The 20,591-nt window shown below is 41.2% G+C and overlaps 1 protein-coding gene across 1 annotated transcript; it reads left to right on the forward strand.

Moving 5' to 3' along the window:
* Positions 1-1,290: 1,290 nt before the first annotated feature.
* LOC117347333 (nicotinamide N-methyltransferase-like) lies at positions 1,291-18,906 on the forward strand. The gene is made up of 3 exons (XM_033918128.1): positions 1,291-1,463; positions 5,270-5,477; positions 17,864-18,906. The coding sequence occupies exons 1-3, from the start codon at positions 1,310-1,312 to the stop codon at positions 18,312-18,314; spliced, it is 813 nt and encodes a 270-aa protein (XP_033774019.1). The 5' UTR covers positions 1,291-1,309; the 3' UTR covers positions 18,315-18,906.
* Positions 18,907-20,591: the final 1,685 nt, after the last annotated feature.

Below are 20,591 nucleotides of genomic sequence, written 5' to 3' on the forward strand. Positions count from 1 at the left end.
CTGTAATATATTCTGCAGATGCCAAGGATGCTTCAGTGAAATCATTGGCGGTTGAATCAGTTGATTCAATGGCTAGCATGTGAAAGGAGGACTTTACTTGTTCGAAAAACCCTTGGCAATCCTTTAGGTTTGTCCCAAAAATAAAGCCTCGCAAAGTTGGATAAAGATATGTTGCCACAAAGTGCAGCATGGTCAAACTGCTCCAGAATGTGCCAGTCAATGCTGCAATTTATGACAAAGACCACTAAGCAATTTTGTAGCAGCCCTCTGGAACAACTGCATTCTATTTATATCTTTTTGATGGTGTGGTCTCAAAACTGCACACAGTATTCCAAATGGATACTTCTACAATGGCATTACTACTACAATTACTTCTATCCATTCAGTCATGTATCACCTCCCTTTTCTTACCGGCCATTCCTCTCCTTATGCACCCAAGAATCTCCCTGGCTTTGACCGCCACCTTTTCTACTTGTTTTCCCACCCTGAGATCACCAGACACAATCAACCCAAGTCCTGCTCTTTTTCCATACACAGAAGTACTTCACCTTCTATGTTATACTGTTCTTCTGGATTTTTGTATCCTAAGTGCATGATCCTTCATTTTTTAGCATTAAATCTTAGTTAACAATTACCAAGCCATTCTTCAAGCTTCATTAGATCCCGCCTCATGTTATCCATTCTCTCCTGGGTATCTACCCTATTGCAGAACTTGGTATCATCTGCAAAAAGACAAACTTTGCCAAATGTTCTTCTGCAATATCACTCACAAAGATGTCAAATAGAGCGGCCCAAGGATAGATCCCTGCAGCACTTAAATAATAACATTCTTTTCCTCTGAGCAAACTCCATTTACTACTACCCTTTGTCTACTTCCATGTAACCAGCTTCTAATCCAATTTGTCACTTTAGGGTCCATACCAAATGCACTCAATTTATTTATCAATCGCCTGCGTGACACCATATCTAAAGCTTTACTAAAGTCCAAGTACACTACATCTAGCTCCCCTCCCATATCCAACTGTTTGGTAGTATTGGTGTGCTGTAGTCCAATCAAGGAAAGTCATATTAATGCCCTTGAGATAGAGTCAACACAGGCATATGGCTTCTCACTGCCCCCAGTTAACAGTTTACTATCTAAAGTCAGATGAATGCAATCTGTGATAATATTGACATGCTTCAGAGGACATCTGAATCATCAATATTTGATTAGACTATAGAGTAAAGGATATTTAAACATTCTCATTATAAAAGAGGCAAGCTGCAGAGCAAAGGGACAAAGAGTTTTGCCAGGCTCTGAAAGGACAGAATGGAAGCAGACTTCAGCATCTCTACAGATTACCAGGAGCATTTTAACCCCAGGGACTATCTGGAGACATACTATGGTGCTGGATCAGGGCTTTTCTTATCTGATGGCTACATGCAGTTTATCTTGAAAAATTTGTTTAAAACATTTACCTCAGGTGGGTGGTACTATCTTTTACCCTTGTAGGGCTAGAAGTATCAATTCAATTAGAGCAGGCTTGTCCCACCTTTTTTCTTTCGGGGGCCACATTTTATATGTAACATTCAGAGGGCCAAAACATGCAGTGTCGTATTTTTCAGCATGTTTCATCAGATAGTGGCACCAAGAAGAAAAGTGGGGAGAGAACTGTATACATCAACGTGTGGTGATCTTGAGTTTCAAATCATTTACTGAATACTACATACGTAAAAATGAATATCAGTCCATAAGGCATATCTTTTTAGACCTTAGTCTGTCTTGTTAATTCTTTCAGACTCTCTTATAAGAGGATATGCTATATGGACTGATATTCATTTGTACGTATGTTGTATTCAGTAAATTATTTAAAACTCAACAATGCCACACATTGATGTGTGCAGTTCCGTCCCCACTTTTCTTCTTGGTGTTATTTACGTGGGGTTGTTAGCTCTTTTTTTGTGTGTTTATATTTGTCATCAGATAGTGGAAATATATGACGTCTCATTGTCCCTTCCCTGGCCTTCACTCAGTCTCTCCCTCTTAGCCTTCACCCAGTTTTTTCTCTCTCTCATGTACTCCCACTTCCAACTTTTCACCAGGCATCACTTGCAGAAGAAACAGTGGGATTCCTGTTTCTCACTATGATGCAGCTTTCTGAAGTCTTGAGCCAAATGGTACCAGAAATTCAGGCTGATCTTGGCAGTTTCAAGTCTCATGAGACTTGAAACTGCAAGACCAGTCCAAACCTTGGTCACCACAAGTCTCAAGCTTACTGAGAGTCAAGTCACGGTGAGGAAGCAGAAATCCTACTTTAAGCATCACAAGAACCGCAAGGCTTCCAGGGACTGGAAAAAAAGCACTTGATGGGCTGGATTTTGGCCCACGGTCTATACGCTGGACAAGCCTGAATTAGAGATTCTGGGCTACTCTGAAGATTTTCCTAGAAAAATACTTTTCTAATGAAGATATTTTCTGGCAACTCCTGGCGTGAGTAAAAACAGATCTAACAAGAAGAGGTACTGGAGATGTCAAATCCAACCGAATGGTCAGAAATCCTTTACTTGCAGTTTATATCAAAGTTTAAAAACAAGCAAAGTTCCAAAAGACAAAGTCCCGACTAGGATCCGAGTTTCAGCGATACCATCGCCTTCCTCAGGGGACAGTTATAAACTTGCAAAGTTCTGTAGACAGTGCCGGTGAACTTGCAAAGCACTATAAACTGCGCATGTAAACACGTCGGCATCTCTCCATCCAAAAGAAGTGCTTCTTTTGGATGGAGACGCTGATGCGTTTACATGCGCAGTTCGTAGCGCTTTGCAAGTTCACCGGCACTGTCTACAGCACTTTGCAAGTTTACATCTGTCCCCTGTGAAAGGTGATGGTATCGCTGAAACTCATCATGTCATTGTGAGAGACTGCTAGAAAGCTTGCTAAAGACAGAGATAATCTGTTTTGATAATCTGCCGCTAAAATGCATGTAAGCTATACTGTCGATAAACAGCTTAGCGACATTGTTAAAGTTTTGAGAATCTGGGCCATAATCAGTAATTCTGCTGCTTGTGCTCTCAAACCTCAGTAATTCATGGTGTTTTTACCACATAATAGTATTTACACATGACCAGCGAGTTTGTAGCTGATCTTTCCAGCCTTTCCTCCCTGGATTCTATCTGTAGTGATAGATCTCCTAATTCTGCACATCTGAATTGTAAGTGTTTTGTTTTCCCTTCCCTGTTATTAACCACATTAAAAAATAACTGGATTATGAGTTGGAGTCTGTGGCCCAGATTCACTAAAGATAGAGACTCAATCACTGTTGGCCAATTCTCTGGCCAATTTTCAAACAGCGATTGATTCAATATCAAGTTTGCATGCAAATGATTTGCACCTCATTTGCATGCAAACTCACTGACTCAATCGCTCAGTAAGTGATTGAGTCGGTGCAGACCCCTGATAGTACTGACAGGAGGAGCCTAAGGAAGTCCCTGATTGGCCATTGTTTTGGCCAATCAGGGACTTCCTTGGGCTCCTCCCTAAGGAAGCCCCAGATTGGATCAGATACCTCAGGCCCCTCCCAAGGGAGGACCCCAAGGTGCCTGAGCCAATCAGGGCCTTGGCCCCTCTCCGTATATCACATGATGCACTGGGGCGGGGCCTAAGGCCCACATTGCTGACGGTGGCTGGCGGAGGAGCAGGAGGGACTGAGCACCCCTCCTGCTCCCGACTTAAAGGAACGGGGAGGGGGAGGGGTGGACGACAGTAGGGAGGGACTCGACCCAACCTGACCCAGCGGCAGGGGAGGGGGCCCGACGGCAGAAGGGAGTGGGCATCCCTCCTGTCATATCAGTTTGCACGTGGGGCAATGGCAGGAGGGAGTGGGCATTCTTCCTGCTATATTCGTATGGGGGGAGTGTTAGGGGGAGCGTGTGGTTTTGTGGCAATTGTCGGGGGAGGAGGAGAACGCGATTGTCAGTGGGTTGTTGGGGAGGGCCATGGCAGCAGTTAGGCATTTAAAAAAAAATTTTATGGGACAGATATTTTGCGTGTGTAATACACATAAAATGTCTGTGCCATTAAAAAATTTTTTTTTAAATAACCCGACAGTTACTAACATGTCTACTTCAGTCAGGTTATAGGATTGTAAAACCCGATGCAAAATAGCCAAGCAAATGTTAGTGAATCAATTGCTTGGCTATTTTGCATGGGGTTTTACAAATTTGCATGGCCGGATTGGAAAATGGGTGATCGAGGGGAAAAACATGCAGTCGGCCGTTTTATGAATCAGGTCGGTTAGCAACGATCGTCGCTAAACCTGTAAAAACAGGTTTAGCGACGATTGCTGACTTTAGTGAATCGAGGCCTTTACTGATAATGCCTGATAAGAAACTGTGATGTCTGTTGAAATCAGAATATAAATATTGCAATTAGCCCTAGAAAATAAACACATAATGGAACAATTGAGCAAGCGCCCTCATGCAAATGAGGGCATTTGGAATCACGCCCCAACCGACCACTCGGATCGCTCTCCAGCAATCCTGACGCATGAACAAACCATCTATTTTGCCTATAGATGGTCTTCACATGCTCACCGCGCTTGAAACTTTTTTTTTTTTTGTCGGGAGGAACGTTAATGCTTTACTATTTACTTTTATTTTTTAATTCGCGAGCCCGTGGTTTTAACCCGCTTTAAACCCGCAGGTTAAAACCATGGGCTTGCACTGTGGGGAAGGGCAGGAGAGTCGGGGCAGAGAGCAGAGATATATATTGAGTGGTCCCCCTCTCTCACTCTGACTAATAGCCAGTAAATCCCATGTTATCTAGGAATTGTCTCCTTAGCTACTAATGGTAAGTCCTGTCATTGGCTGACAACAGCCTGCAACACGGAAGTAAAGTAGTATTCTCTGATAGGCCCATAGGCCCATGATATGGGAGTCTCTGCAGACATACCCTCCGCCTAACTTCATGGGCAGGCCTAATTGAGCTTGGGTTGTCATGCTCTTAACTATACTCAGGTCACTTAGTGCATCACAATTCTTCTGTCCCATGATCTCACCTAGAGTAAACAGTCTAGCTCCATATTGCAGTGCTCTTAATTCTCTTAAAAAAAACCCCAAAAGCAGTTCAGGACTGGTTTGAACAGCTAGGAAGCAAAGCCTAATTTAACCTAACTTCCCTATAGGCTGCAGGCCCAAAACTACCCCAAAGTTAACCATAACATCCTCAGGGCATTTTAGGGAATGTATTCAGAACTCTGTTTCAGAACTTCCGATTTTAAATCTTTTAAACCAGGTGGTGTACATGGGGACATTGCGATAGAAATTGGCTCTGGTGCCTCTATCCACACATTCCTTTCAGCCTGTGAGTCCTTCAGAGAAATCATTGCCACAGATTACTCAGACCGAAGTCGGCGGGAGTTGGAGACATGGCTGAAGAAGGAACCAGGAGCATTTGACTGGAGTGCAGTGGTGAAGCTTGCATGTGAGATGGAAGGTGACAGGTATGGAGACGTGGAACAAAAGTCATTAGCATTGTGAGAAACACACAGTCCTCTGGATTCTATGTTTATTTATTAGGATTTATTTAACACCTTTATGTATGGCCTCCAAAGATGCGTGTGCAAATCTATGTACTTTGCAAATTGGCATGCTGAACTTTAATTGTTCAACAAACTAATCAACGCTGATAACTGGCACATAACCAGCAATTATTGGTACAAATTAGAATTTACTTGCACAACTTTCTAAGTGTATTCTAGAAAGTAGCGTGTGTAAATTCTAGAGTAGGGGTCTCAAAGTGAGCATGGCCAGGAGAGGGGCACAAGCTGGTCATGGGTGATCCTAAAAGTTAGACACACTGGTATAGAATATACCTGATCTGTGCACATCTTAGGTGCAGACATCTAGGCCTGGATTGCAGCGGTTTACATGGCTGCATCTAAATACTGGATATGCTACTCAGATTCTATAAATTGAAACTAACTCTAGAGGTGGTTTATAGCAGTGGTTTTCAACCTTTTTACACCTATGGACCGGCAGTTGAAGAACACGGGGCTAAGTCGTGGGCCAGACCCCACCCCCATAATAGTACTAATTGCACCTTGCACGTCCCGTGCCTCATCTGGAAGCCTTCCCTCTGACGTTGCAACGTCAGAGAGAAATCTTCCGGTTCAGGCGCAGGATGCCCGTAGGAGCCACTGCCCGTGGCTTTGTGCACTGAATCAGTTAGGAAAAGGGAGCTGGCTCGAAGATAACGCCGCATCAATCGCACCGTGTTGGGCCTGATGCACGTGCTGGTACTGTGGACCGGCAGGAAATTTCTGTGGACCGGCACTGGTCCATGGACCGGTGGTTGAAGAATACTGGTTTATAGAATCACACTAAGAGGCTGATTCTATAAAGGGTGCCTAACTTAATTGGCAAAATACCCTTTAATAGCCTCAATAATTGGTAAAAAAAAATTTTGAATTGTGCAATAGGCGCATATCCGATTCTGTCAAAAAATAGGTGCCTATCACAAGACGCTTAGCGGTGCCTAATGCCTAAGTGGGAATTTCTAAGGGCAGGGCAATTACTGAGGCACCGCTAAGCATGATTCTTCAAAAACTCAAGGGCCTGGAATATAGTCCTTTAAAACCCTCGCCAACTTTTCAAGCACCTATGTTTTTACATAGGCACCGCTCGCTGCAATTCTGTAAATGGCACCTAAGTGTGATTGACACAAGGCCGGTGCCATTTTTTCAGGTGCTGGCCAATTTAGCTGCCGTTTACATCAGCCCCTATGTGATTTTACAGAAAGGACCAGAACTGAACCTTGTCACATCATCTTCCGAAGAAAACTGAAAATCCATCTGTTCGATACTTAATCTCCTTTACCCTCTCCTCTCTCCCTTTCCCCTTCCTCCTCTCTCCCCTCTTTTTCTCTCCCCTGCCTCTCCCTCCTACTTATCCACCTCCTCTCTCTCTCCCGTCTTACCTCTCTATACAGTCGCCTTGAGCCTGTATAGGTATGAGCAACGCACAAATAGAAGATTAGATTAGATTAGATTTTTAGCCACCATATATAGAATTTGGTCCAATATGAGGACAATCTTAAAAGCCCTTTTTTCACTTGAAGCAGTTATTTATGCTGGAAATAAGCACATTTAAACTTGCCTCTCCAATATATACATAAAATTTTGTGCTTTAAGTATGGCCTGTTCAGGTATAGCTTTACCCAGATTGGGTAGAAGCATTCCCAGTTCTGGGAGGGGATTGCATTTATTTGCATAATTTTCTAAATATACTGTATATCTTAACACATAAATTAGGAACGCCCATGACCTGCCCATGTGCACATAAATTTCCTGAGGTAATTTTCAAAGCAAAAGTATGAGCATTTCATCGTTCTAAAAATTTGCTGGTGCCAAGCAAGGAAAAGTATACTCATAAATATCTAGTTATTACATTTGATCAGATGCATCATTGACCACATCTAAAGCATGTTACAAAACAAAATGACAAAATACCATCAATTAATTAAAATACCATTAAGATTTAATTAAAACTCCCCTCATACAGACCCTCTGTTCCTTCAAGAAATTATACATCAAAACCCATTATACAAACCTCCTATCCCCATCCTTAGTAAACTGCAGACATCTGAAATCTTCCTCCAAACAGAATGCTCTCACATAATAAATCCTGTAAAACTGAGAATGTTCCTTCTCTAGTAGATCAAAAAAACCTATCCTAGTGGTGTAACAAAAGCAGAGTACTTCCACTATGGGATATCAGATTGACCGTATCGAGTGATATAACTCATAGGTCTGTCAAGTCTTCACTCATCCCTATATTTTTATCTTATTTTGCATATTTAAATACGAATAGAATAAGTTATGTATTTAAAATAACTTTGCTTTTTTTTTTTTAATGTGTATATGTGCTGTTATATCATACTGCAAATGTTTTTCTCCAGCGTTCAAAAAAAGCGCTCCCCTCGGCCAACGCGTTTCGTCACTCTTTGTCAAGGCTGGGGACACTAGAGAAGAACACACAAAATATCTCGGGAGAGAATTTGTAATTACAACTATTATAAACATCAATATTAAAAAAACAACATACCTGCATAGCTTAATATTACTGTTTAAAGTGCCAATCGGCATCCGAAAGATGGCCGCGTCCTTGCACGCACTGAAATATCCCCCACCCCTGACGTCATATCCGGAGAATTTTTAATTAAGATCAACCTGAGCTAACCAATCAGATGTTTCATTAAGCCCCTCCGGAGCCATGGAGTTCAGCATGAACATCCATCGGAGTTCTTTTAAATTAAGGTTTCTTTCAACATTACCTCCCTCCCACCCTACGTAATTACATCTAGTACTCTCCATTTAAGATCACTTAGAGTATGCCCACAAAGCTTCCAATGACGTACCACTGGGGAAGCTTCGTTACGAGTATGTACCCGGGACTTATGTTCAGTCAACCGCGTTTTTATAGATCTCATGTTGAAAGAAACCTTAATTTAAAAGAACTCCGATGGATGTTCATGCTGAACTCCATGGCTCCAGAGGGGCTTAATGAAACATCTGATTGGTTAGCTCAGGTTGATCTTAATTAAAAACTGCCCTAAGAATCAAATACAACCACTTAAACTGGGTGAAGAATTCAACAAGGAGCCAATGTAGCAGTGTTAAATGTGGTATCACATGATCCTTACATATTTTCATTAACAATAACCCAGACACAGTGTTCTGGATTAGATGTATCTCTGTTACTGCATGTTTGACAAACCCACACAGAGACTGTAGTCAAGACTCAAAATGATAAAAGCATGGATTAAAGAAAGAAAATAATTGCTAGATGTATCTAAGGGGTCCTTTTATCATGCTGCGGTAATACCGCGTATTAAACCGCCTGCCGCGCTAGCCGCTAATGCCTGCATTGAGCAGGCGTTAGTTTTTTAGCCGGCCGCAGGGATTAGCGAGTGATGAAATTTCCGACGCTCTAAGCCCACTAGCATGGCTTGATAAAAGGACCCCTAAGTATGCACTATTATAAAATTAACTCCTGTATGACATCACACTGTTAGAACATAAGAACATAAGGATAGGCTTAATGGGTCTTTCCTCATATGAGAGAAGTTCCATCCCCTTTATCAGCTCTTCTTTGAACCTTTTCTAGTTCCGCTATTTTTTTTCTTGAAATAAGGTGACCAGAATTGAACGCAATACTCAAGGTGAGTTTGCAGCTGTTATTATCTTTTAAAGTTGGACTTCCTTTTATTTCAGCCAATTAGAAGCAAAAACACCCATTCTGTAGTTGGGTAGGTACTAGATAAAAAGGGTTCTCTGCATGCTCTGACACTTTTAATTGGATCAGTATAAGAATTATCCAGAGTGATTATTGTATTAGATATTTGCATTTCATTTCCTTTTTCAATTCAGAAAATTTTATGTACATAAACAACATTCACAATGGGGCTCATTTTTAAAGGACTTTGACATACAAATGAGTCCCTAAATCTTCTCACTTCTTCTTCTACACTAATTATTTTCTGAAAAAAAACAAAAAATGGCAGAAAATTTGTCAAAAAAATCCAAAAATTATCTAAAGGAAAAAATAATTGTTTTGTTTCCTTTTTACTGTGCCCATTTTTAGTGATCCTGTGTATAGAAATGTTGGATTCAGAAAAATACAGACTGGAATAACATGGGCAAGAGCAGTATGGGAATTACTGTTATATCAGCCTGCAACATTAGTACAGGATTTGGCCATTGCAAAATGAGATGCATATCTGAATGAACCCAAGATTGCTACTCTGAGCTCCCTTGGGAGAACGGTATAGAAAATGGAATAAGTAAATAGTGTGAAAAGCTTCAGCCTCTGATAACCAGAACTGGTATTGTGACATCATAATGCCTCATTCCACTAATGTCTAAGAACCAACCTCATCAGTGATGTCACAATGGCTTCATTGTCCTATACTTGGCTCACTTCTACTACATTTTCATTTCTAGAGTGGCACAGTGGTTAAAGCTACAGCCTCAGCACCCTCAGGTTGTGGGTTCAAACCCACACTGCTCCTTGTGACCCTGGCCAAGTCACTTAATCCCCCCATTGACCCAAGTACATTAGATAGATTGTGAGTTTCAAGTTTATTGATTTTTAATATACCGACCATCAACGAGTATCTAGCCGGTTTACAATAAAATACTAAAATAGAGATAAAAATAGTACTTAAAAGTAATGTCTATGGAGAGAAAGGGAGGTGGACATTAAAGACATTGACAAGACAGACTTGAAAGTGATGAATGAAAGGGAGGAGTGGGGTAAAGTTACATTATTAGAGATAAGAAGGGGGAAAAAAAAAGAAAAAAGGGGGTAGAAAGGAAATGGAAAGAGAGGGGATAAAACATTAAGGGTAGGATCGCTTCTTGAAAGCAGTTGGTGGATTTAAGAAGAGAAATTCAAGAACGATTGAATGCGTCTTGAAATAAAAACGTTTTTAGGTTAGTCTTAAATTTATCGATAGATTTTTCATGATGGAGATGAGATGGTAAAGCATTCCATAGGGTTGGGGCTACCACTGAAATGTTTGTTTTTCTAGTATAGAAAAATTCCGTTTTAGAAGGAATGAAGAGTAAGTTCTGATCAGCTGATCTGAGAGTTCGTGAGGGACGCAAGGGAATAAGGAACTTATCGAGAAAAGAAGGTTGATGGGAAAGTTTAATTTTAAAAACCAAAAAGATGGTTTTTTAGGTAATGCGATGTGTGATGGGAAGCCAGTGGGCTTCTTTCAGGAGAGGTGTGACATGATCGTATTTCCCTAATTTGTATATAAGTTTTATTGCCGTGTTCTGAATTAGCTGTAGACGTCGCAATTCTTTTTGAGTAATTCCATTGTAAAGAGAGTTGCAGTAGTTAAGATGAGAGGACAAATAGGGAAAAATGCTTTAGTATCTGAATAAATTCATGTAAACCGTTCTGAGCTCCCTGGTACAACAGTATAGAAAATTGAAAAAATAAAATATAAATGGAGGGGGAGGGGGGTATGAAGGGTATTTGAAACACCACAAACAGTAGTTGCAGTAAAGTAGAAAAATAGATCCTGACAGCAGAACATATTCAAAGAACTATCATTACTGACTTCTATTCACAGAGGTAATATGAAGTTTTCGTATAGGCCTTTTACACAAATACTATAAATAAAATTCTTAAAAAATTTTCTCACTGAAGGTCATTTTATAACAGGTCACTTAGTTGGGGAGGTAAGCACCTGTTTTGAGGCTTTTTTTTATAAAGACACATATGTGCCTATGTATCTTTATAAAATATTCTCAAAACATGCAGAAAGCACAGCTAAAATGTAGGCACATATGGCTGGTGTAAATCTACACAACTGTATTTTACATGTATTGCACATGTAGTTTATGACTGTCAATATAGCACCAAACTACACCCCTGAACACACCTGCCTACGTGAAGGTCATATACAGTATAGTAGCTGCCTTGTTGAAGCTGTATGAACCATCTCGAATCTTAAGATCTCAATCAAAGCAACTGTTGGTTGTTCCTTCTATTCATTCAATAACTAAGGTAACTATTCATCATGGATCTTTAGTGTTGTTGGCCCCCTCCATTTATGGAATATTCTCCCAGATATTAATTGCCAGGTATTCTCTTTTTTATTTTTACTATTGTATTATGACAGACTGAATGTGTTAAGTAATTTAAAGTTTGTCTGTTTGTGCTATTTTATGAATGTTGAGTTGTAACTTGCATAGTTCTTTGGATATGCAGGATATAAATGTTTTTTCAATAAATATACAAGTCTAATTTGTTCTGTCACCATGCATAATTTTATACAAATACACCCTGGGATAATTTTATATTATATTAGTTAATATTATATTACATAATATATTACATATATAGTACATTTTATATTAGTGAAAGGAGGAAGGCTAAAAATGGAATTCTGAGACTGAAAGAAGCTATGAACCGTTATGTGGAGAGGGATGAGGAAAAAGCAAATGGGCTAAACAAATACTTCTGTGTTCATGAAAGAAAATTCTGTAGAAGGACCACCATTGGCTAGCAAAGGTAAATATGAGAATCGAGTGGATACCGCACCATTCACGGAAGATAGTGTTTATGCACAACCTAAAAAATTGAAGGTGGATAAAGCCATGGAACTGGGCGGGATCCATCCCAGGATACTGAGGGGAGTTCAGATTTGTTTACAAAATCCTTGGATATGAGACAGTTTCCATGGGAGTGGAGAAAAGCTGATGTGGTCCCTCTTCACAAAAGTGATGGCAGAGAAGAAGCTTCACTTTAGGTCAGCAAGCCTCACTTCAGTTATTGGAAAAGTAATGGAAGCGTTACTGAAAGAAAGGATAGTGAATTACAAGATCCAAGGCAACATGATTTGACCAAAGGTAAATTGTGTCAAATGAATCTGACTGAATACTCTGACTGAGCAACCAGAAAATTGGATTGAGAACATGCATTAGATGAAATTTACTTAGATTTTAGCAAAACCTATGACATGGTTTCTCATAGGATGCTCCTGAATAAACTTGACGGGATGAAGTTAGAGCTCAAAGTGGTGAACTGGATTAGAAACTGGTTGACAGACAGACATCAGAGAGTGGTGGTTACCGTATTTTCACCCATATACCGCGCACCCGTGTAAAACGCGCACACGGGTATAGCGCGCGGGGAACACAAATTTATGTTAAAAAATTTAATATAGCGTGCACACGTGTTTACCACGCATGCTAAAACTTCCTCCCGCCTACTCCGACCCGGAATCCCCCCCCCCCGCTCGCTTACCCGAGAGAGCATTTTTTTTCATTCGAATCCGGCATTCCCCCTGCGAACCGGCATCCTCCCCCCCCCGCTCACGTCACCCCCCCTCCTCCGCGATCCTACATCCCCCCCAGCACCGTAAAGACAACTCTTACCTGATTGGGCACCGGCACCAGCACCAATGCACAGGATGTGCCAGTGCCCGAAGATCCTCCCTCATTGGGTTGGGTTGGGCTGGGCTGGGCTGGGCGGTGCAAGAGAGATCCTCCTTCTTCCTGCGCCGGGCTGGACTAGGCTTTGAGCTCGGAGAGAGCGAGACCAGAAGGCTTTGAGCATGTGCAAATGCTCAAAGCCTAGTCCAGCCCGGCGCAGGAAGAAGGAGGATCTCTCTCGCACTGCCCAGCCCAGCCCAGCCCAGCCCAACCCAACGAGGGAGGATCTTCGGGCACTGGCACTGGCGCCGGTGCCGGTGCCCAATCAGGTAAGAGTTGTCTTTGCGGTGCTGGGGGGGATGTAGGATCGCGGGAGAGGGGCGGGTGACGCAAGCGGGGGGGGGGGGGGAGGATGCCGGTTCGCAGCAGGAATGCCGGATTCAAATGAAAAAAAAAATGTGTACAACATGCTCACACGTATAACACGCATGGTTATGCACGGTTTATAAAATCGTGTATAACGCGCGCGTTATATGCGTGAAAATACGGTAATAGAGTTTACTCAGAGGAAGGAAAGGTGAGTAGTGGAGTGCCTTAGGGATCAATGCTGGAGCCAATTCTGTTCATTATATTTGTGAGCAACACTGCAGAAGGGTTAGAAGATACAAGGTAAGGTTTGTGTTTTTGCAGATGATACCAAGATGTATAACAGAGTAGACACCTCGGAGGGAGTAGAAAACATGAAAAAGAATCTGCAAAAGTTAGAAGAATGATTTAATGCTTGGCAATTAAAATTCAATGCAAAAAAAGTGTTGAATGATGCACTTGGGGAATAGAAGACTGAGAGAGCCATATGTATTAGGAGATGAGAGGCTGAAATGCACAGAAAGGGAAAGATATAACATAACAATATGCTTGTATACTGCAGCTACCTCTCAGTTCTGTGTAGTTTAGAGTAAAGATTCTGGATATTCACAATGAATTACAATCCATTAGTTTAAAAATTTACCAAACAAGTATGTTTTTAACAATTTTCTAAATACCAGATAGGTGTTAGAACTTAATATAAAACTACCAAGATGTTTATCCCATAAACTTGCATGATAAGATGGAATTCTCCCCAAAAAATCCTTTGTAAACACATCCCTTAATAGATGGAAAGTCAAATATCCACAAACCCCGAGTAGGGCGTTTTCTATTAACAAATTCAAAATGGTCGAGAAAATAATTAGGTAAAAAACATAAAACATAAGACTTAAAACATATATAACCAAACTTAAACAATATTCTCGCCTCAATTGTCAACCAGTGCAATTTTTGGTAATATTTTGTTACATGGTCGAATTTTTTCAGATTTAATATCAAACGAACAGCGGTATTTTGAATAACTTGCAACTTCTTGATGTTTTTCTTTCAGATTGACAAATACAGGATGTTACAGTAATCTAAAGGGCTTAGAATAAGTGACTGTACCAATAGCCTAAAAAAGGAAAGGTCAAAATATGGCTTAATTGTTTGAAGCTTCCATAAAAGAAAATAGCATTTTCTAACAAGAGTGTTAATGGGAATATCAAATGATAAATTTTGATCAAAGACCTTGGAGTAATTGGGTCTGAGGATTAGAAGGTGACAAAACAGTGTGACAAGGCAATGGTTATAGCCAGAAGAATGCTAGGCTGTATAGAGAGGGGTGTAGCCAGCAGAAGAAAGGAATTATTGATGCCCCTGTACAAGTCATTGGTGAGGCCCCACTTGGGTCATGCATTCAGTTTTGGAGGCCGTATCTGGCTAAGGATGTATAAAGAGTTGAAGTGGTCGAGAGGAAGGTGACAAAAATGGTTTGGGGCTTGCACCAAAAGATATACAAGAAGACACTGGAAGACCTGAATATATATACTCTAGAGGAGTGAAGGGACAAGAGAGATATGATACATATGTTTAAAAACGTGAAAGGTATTAATATAGAAACAAATCTTTTGCAGAGAAAGGAAAAAGAGGGCATGGATTGAGGTTGCAGGGTGGTAGACTTAGGAGAAATGTCAGGAAATTCTTTTTCACAGTGAGAATAGTTGATACCTGAAATGCCTTCCCAAGCGAGGTGGTAGAGACAAAAATAGTGATGGAATTCAAAAAGGCATGGGATGAACACAGAAGATCTCAAATTAGAAAATGTATGGTATAAAACCCAAAACAAATGGCTTTATAAGTGTGTGATGTGCCAAGTGGTAATTAGATGGCAAATCCAGCTGTGAATAACTAAGGCCAGTACTGAGTAGATTTGCATGGTCTGTGTCCTGTATATGGCAATTCGGTTTAGGATGGGTTACTTCAGTCCCTCCTTCTAGGGTACTGAGTGTTCCTCTCCTTTCAGGATCCTTTGCAACCCCTCAAAAGGGTGTCTTTCCGATATGTATGTAAATGAATAGCCGTTATTCTTCCCAAGGCTATTCCCAGTTCTCAAACTTATGCGGCCTTCCTGTAATAGTTTCCTTCCAGGGAACTCTTCCCAAGATCTGAGGTTATTTGTGACAGGAGGTATATACCGTCACACTAGTGCACCTAAAATACCATATTATATATATATACCATATTATATATATATATAGAGCGTAGGTGAGAGAGGTGATCCTTGTGGAACTCCGCAGGGATTTGTCCATGGTTCTGGTTTTATATATTTTATTTATATATATATATATATATATATATATATATATATATATATATATATATATATATATATATATATATATATATAAATAAATATATAAAACCAGAACCATGGACAAATCCCTGCGGAGTTCCACAAGGATCACCTCTCTCACCTACGCTCTTCAACCTCTTTATCTTCTCCCTAGGAGCCACTTTAGATACCCTAGATGTCACATCTTTCAGCTATGCTGATGACATCACCATAATCCTCCCCTTCGACCCATCAGAGACCACCACCACAACAAAGCTAGAAACAACCTTAGACACAGTAGAAAAATGGATGATGGATCACAAACTAAAACTAAATTCTGAAAAAACAAAATTCCTTTTGCTCGAAAAAGCCCAAACTCCTACCATCACTGAACTAAAAATCAAAAATACCAAATACCCAATACAACCCGAACTAAAACTAGTAGGAGTTACGATAGACAGATGTTGCACAATGCAGCCCCAGATCAACAAAACAACCCAGAAAGCTTTTCTAACCATGAGAAATCTCCGTAAAATCAGAAAATTCTTTGACCAAGCACAATTTAGACTAATCGTCCAATCCCTAGTCTTAGGTCTGCTGGATTATTGCAACTCCCTATATCTTCCTTGTCCAGCCACTATGATAAAACAACTCCAGACCATACAAAACACCGCCCTCAGATTGATCTACTCACTCAAAAAATATGATCACATAACAACTGCCTTCTTAGACTCTCACTGGCTACCCATACAAGCACGAATCCAATTCAAATTCCACTGCCTGATATTCAAAGCATTACACGGCTCTTCCCCCTCCTATCTAAACAACCGCTTAAACCAAATCTCCACCTCAAGACACAGAAGAACCTCGAACCCTTTCGCCTTCCCCCCACTCAAAGGCACACAACGCAAGAAAATGTTTGACAACCTTCTGGCAACACAAGCAGCAAAAATCAACCATTCCATCTCCAATCTTATGACAATATCAGACAACTTCAAAACATTCAGAAAAGAAATCAAAACCCTGCTTTTCAAAAAATTCATCCAAATATCTTAACCCCTCCTCTTTTACCTCCAGAAGATTCACCTACCTTCAGATAACCTTCCCCCAAATTACCCACCTTAACACCTTCCAATTAAACAAATACCATAAATAGATTGTAACCTACCCTCTCTAACTGCATTCCATATGTATTTTTCATACAGTTCTTCACTGTCAGTTTAATTTCCATCCTATAAGTTCACATAGAATTTTTCTTTTTTCAACCATCTTTATTTTCTCTTCTTTATTAATTTCCAGGTACTTTAGTTAGATTGTGAGCCTTCGGGACAATAAGGGAATTTTTTAAGTACCTTCTTACTTCTCATTTATAATCTTAATGTATATTTTCTTCAAACCGCTTAGAACCTAACGGATGTAGCGGTATATAAGAAATAAATTACATTACATTACATTACATATGCATCAGCACCACAAGCCACCCTCAACATCCCCACCACCTAATCCTACAACTGACATGAGATTAATCTCCCATCACCATAAAACACCATTGCACCACAGACCACCATCAGCACATTCATAGCAGATACAACCACCTGCAGTACAAACCTCTACACCACAGCCAGCAGCAACAGCATAATATTCTACCACTATCACCATAATTGTACACCATCACCATATCCACCAGCATCAGAAATCACCACTAGAAAAACACAGCAGATATTACCATCATCAGTACAAACCTCCCGCACCACAAAAAAACATCAGAATACACTTCTACCTTCGTATCCACGGTTTCCTTAACTGCAGATTCGCTTATTCGCGATTTTTTCGGCTGCTGACTCCGCTCCATAATTTTCTGTCACTGAACCCAGTGTTACACTTTGGAAATCGCTGCTCCTGGTGGTTCCTGAAGGAAATCGCTGCTCCCAGCGTTGTACGGAGCAAATCTCAGGTCAAGTTATTGACGGTTTATTATCTTTTTCAGGTCTATTTTACCAAAAAACCGCAAATACCATGCAAAAATTTATTCCCGGATTTTCGGTATTCATGGCTATGTCTGCCCACATCCCCCGTGAATACGGAGGGAGAAGTGTAGTTCAATGCCAGCAGCATTAGGGCCACACCCTGTATTGCAGGATTCTAGTAAGAAATCTTTATTATTTGCCCAATATCTGCCTGCACTTTGCCTGCATTAGCTATTCCCATTAAAATCTGACATGAAGATGATTTGGATAAAGATTCTTTTCCTTCACAGGGACAAGTGGATGCAGAAGGAAGCCAAAGTGAGAGGAACAGTCAAACGCGTTCTCAAGTGTGATGTCACTCGGAGCAACCCACTGGAACCGCTGCTGCTGCCTGCAGCAGATTGCCTGATCTCGTTTTTGTGTTTGCAAGTTGCTACCAAGGACGAGGACTCTTTCTATTGTGCTCTGAAAAATATCTCATCATTGCTGAAACCAGGAGGGTATTTAGTAACAGGTGGAGTACTAGGATCTAGTTGTTACACAGTTGGCAAGAAAAAATTCTCTCCTTTTCCCTTGCACAAGGAGATTTTAGAGAAAGCAATACCTGAAACAGGTTATGAGCTTCTGCAGCTGATCACTCAGCCTCATATTAATCCAGCTCCCATAACTCTGGCAAATTATTATGGACATTTTTTCATTCTCGCACGCAAGAAAGATGATAACCTGCCTCCTAGAACATGAGTAAATAGAATGCAAACCTCATCCAGTGAAGAGTTATAGAATAGTACCACTTGCACCTAAAACTTAATTGCTTTACTGGCATTTAATCGGGACTTGCTATCAATAATTGGGCATTATACATGCTAATTGTCATTAATTTACAGTTATGAGCATATGTTAAGGGCCAGAGTTTGTATAGGACACCCAGTCTCAGCAGCTGCCTAAGTGGCTTTTGAAAAGTGCAAACTGGCATCCTATATAGAATCGCGTCTTTTCTAATGGACAGACGCCTAACCCCCACCTAACCACCTCAATTCTCTAACCAGCATCCATGTCACAGGCGCTGGTTAGAGAATTGTGTTGCCGCTGAGCTGATTGCCGCAAGGGAATCTCTCTGAGGTGATCAGTCTAGCGGCCGTGGCAAGGAACCTGTCTCACTCTGTGAAATTGGCCGTCAGGAGGGATGTCCACTCTCTCCTGTCAGAAACCCTGAAGCTCCCCCCTGAATATCTGTGGCAGGAGGAGTGCCCAAATTCTCCTGCCACCACTGTGACATCTCACACCCCAAAACATCCCCAGCAAGGAGGGATGCCCACTCCCTTCTGCCTCTACCCCCGAGACATCCCCAGCTTATTCCCTCTTGCCGGCAGGCACGTCTCAACAGAAGGCGGGCCTTCACCTTCCTGGTGCATCCAGAGATACACTAGTGAGGGGCCTAAGGCTGATTGGCACCTGGGCCAATTGGAGTCTTAGATCTCTCTCTAAGATTCAAATTGAACAAATCCCTTTGGCCACCCCCCATAGGAGTAGCCTAAGGGATCTAGCCAATCAGAGTCTTTGGGGGGGAGGTGGCAGAGGGAGTGGGAGTGGGCATCCCTCTTTCCGATGGATGTCTCAGTAATGGCAGGAGGTAATGGACATGCCTGCTGTCATGGACATTCAGAGATGGAAGATTTGGAGGCTCTGGCAGGAGGGAGTGGGCATCCCTCCTGCCGGCAACCTTCACCGGGGGAACCCATTCCGCCTTCACCGGGGGGGGGGGGGGGGCGGAATGGGTTCCCTGCTGCAGCTGCTAAACTGATCATAGCACAGAGATTCCCTTGCTGCAATTGGCTTAAAAGCCGCTTCTGTTTGAAATTTAGACCAGCATTTTGCTGGCCTACATTTCAGGTGCCTATCGCAGTCCTAGGGAGATGCCAAGGACTGCCTCTGCTTGCCTAAGGCCACTTCCGGGTGAAACCATGCCCACGCCGATTCTTGGGGCCCACGTCTCCCTCTGCTCGCAAAAATGCCTACAATTTAGGCTATCTCCCTTGGAATTTGTTTTGTTTTTTTTAAATGTGCATCCCAATTGGTTGGTTAGACAGTGGTAGGACGCCTACCACCGCCTACAATCGGAACGCCATTTATAGAATTTGCCCCTTTGATTCTTTTCCATAAAATATGCACATAAAACATCTCATGGTGAAATATGAAAAACTGTTGGCAGAAAAAGCAAACATCCTATAGAAAAATGATTTAATTGGGTTCCAATATAGCACCTTGACACTGGGGTGACAGTGGCTTATTTTGAGAGTTCTAATGATGACTTCTAGTAACAGGTTTGTTTCTATTTTCCTTTGGGTTTTAGTTCTGTCACTGAGGATGTTCTGTGTTTCAATTGTATTTTTCTGCGTAAATCTTCATTAAAAAAGCCTGAACTCAAACTCACCACTTGGTCTCTACAATTCCTTCCCTTCTCTCTGAGAGATCCTCTATGTTTATCCCATGCTTCTCTCTCTTTTTTTTTTTTTTTACTTTATTTATATTCATTTTACGAGTTCACGTATTCATTTAGTCCTGTTATTATATCATTCCTAGATGTGTGTGTGGAGATTATGGATGGGGAGTTTCACACAAAAGTATATATAAAACCGACGGATTGTAACTCTGCCCTCCATTTCTCTTGTGCCCATCCCAGTTCCCTAAAGAGAAGTTTGCCTTTTTCTCAATTCTTAAGAATCCAGAGAATTTGTACATCTAATGCAGAATTTAAGAAACAGGCAGAGGTTATGAAAGAAAAATTTCTGCAATGGGGGTATCCCCGTAAAATAGTAACAACAGCATACAAAAGAGCTTATTATAATCATCATGAGTCTTTGTTGACTCATAAACGGCAGGGAAGTCAGAATACAGATGACCGGTGCATAACTTGTGTGTTAACTTATGCCAATAACAGCTACCAGATCGTTCGCTCCCTAAAAAAACATTGGGATATGTTAAAAATATCAGGAGTCTTTCAGGACTGCCATTTAAGAA

This window comes from Geotrypetes seraphini, chromosome 13 (genome assembly GCF_902459505.1).
Source record: "Geotrypetes seraphini chromosome 13, aGeoSer1.1, whole genome shotgun sequence".
NCBI lineage: Eukaryota > Metazoa > Chordata > Amphibia > Gymnophiona > Dermophiidae > Geotrypetes > Geotrypetes seraphini.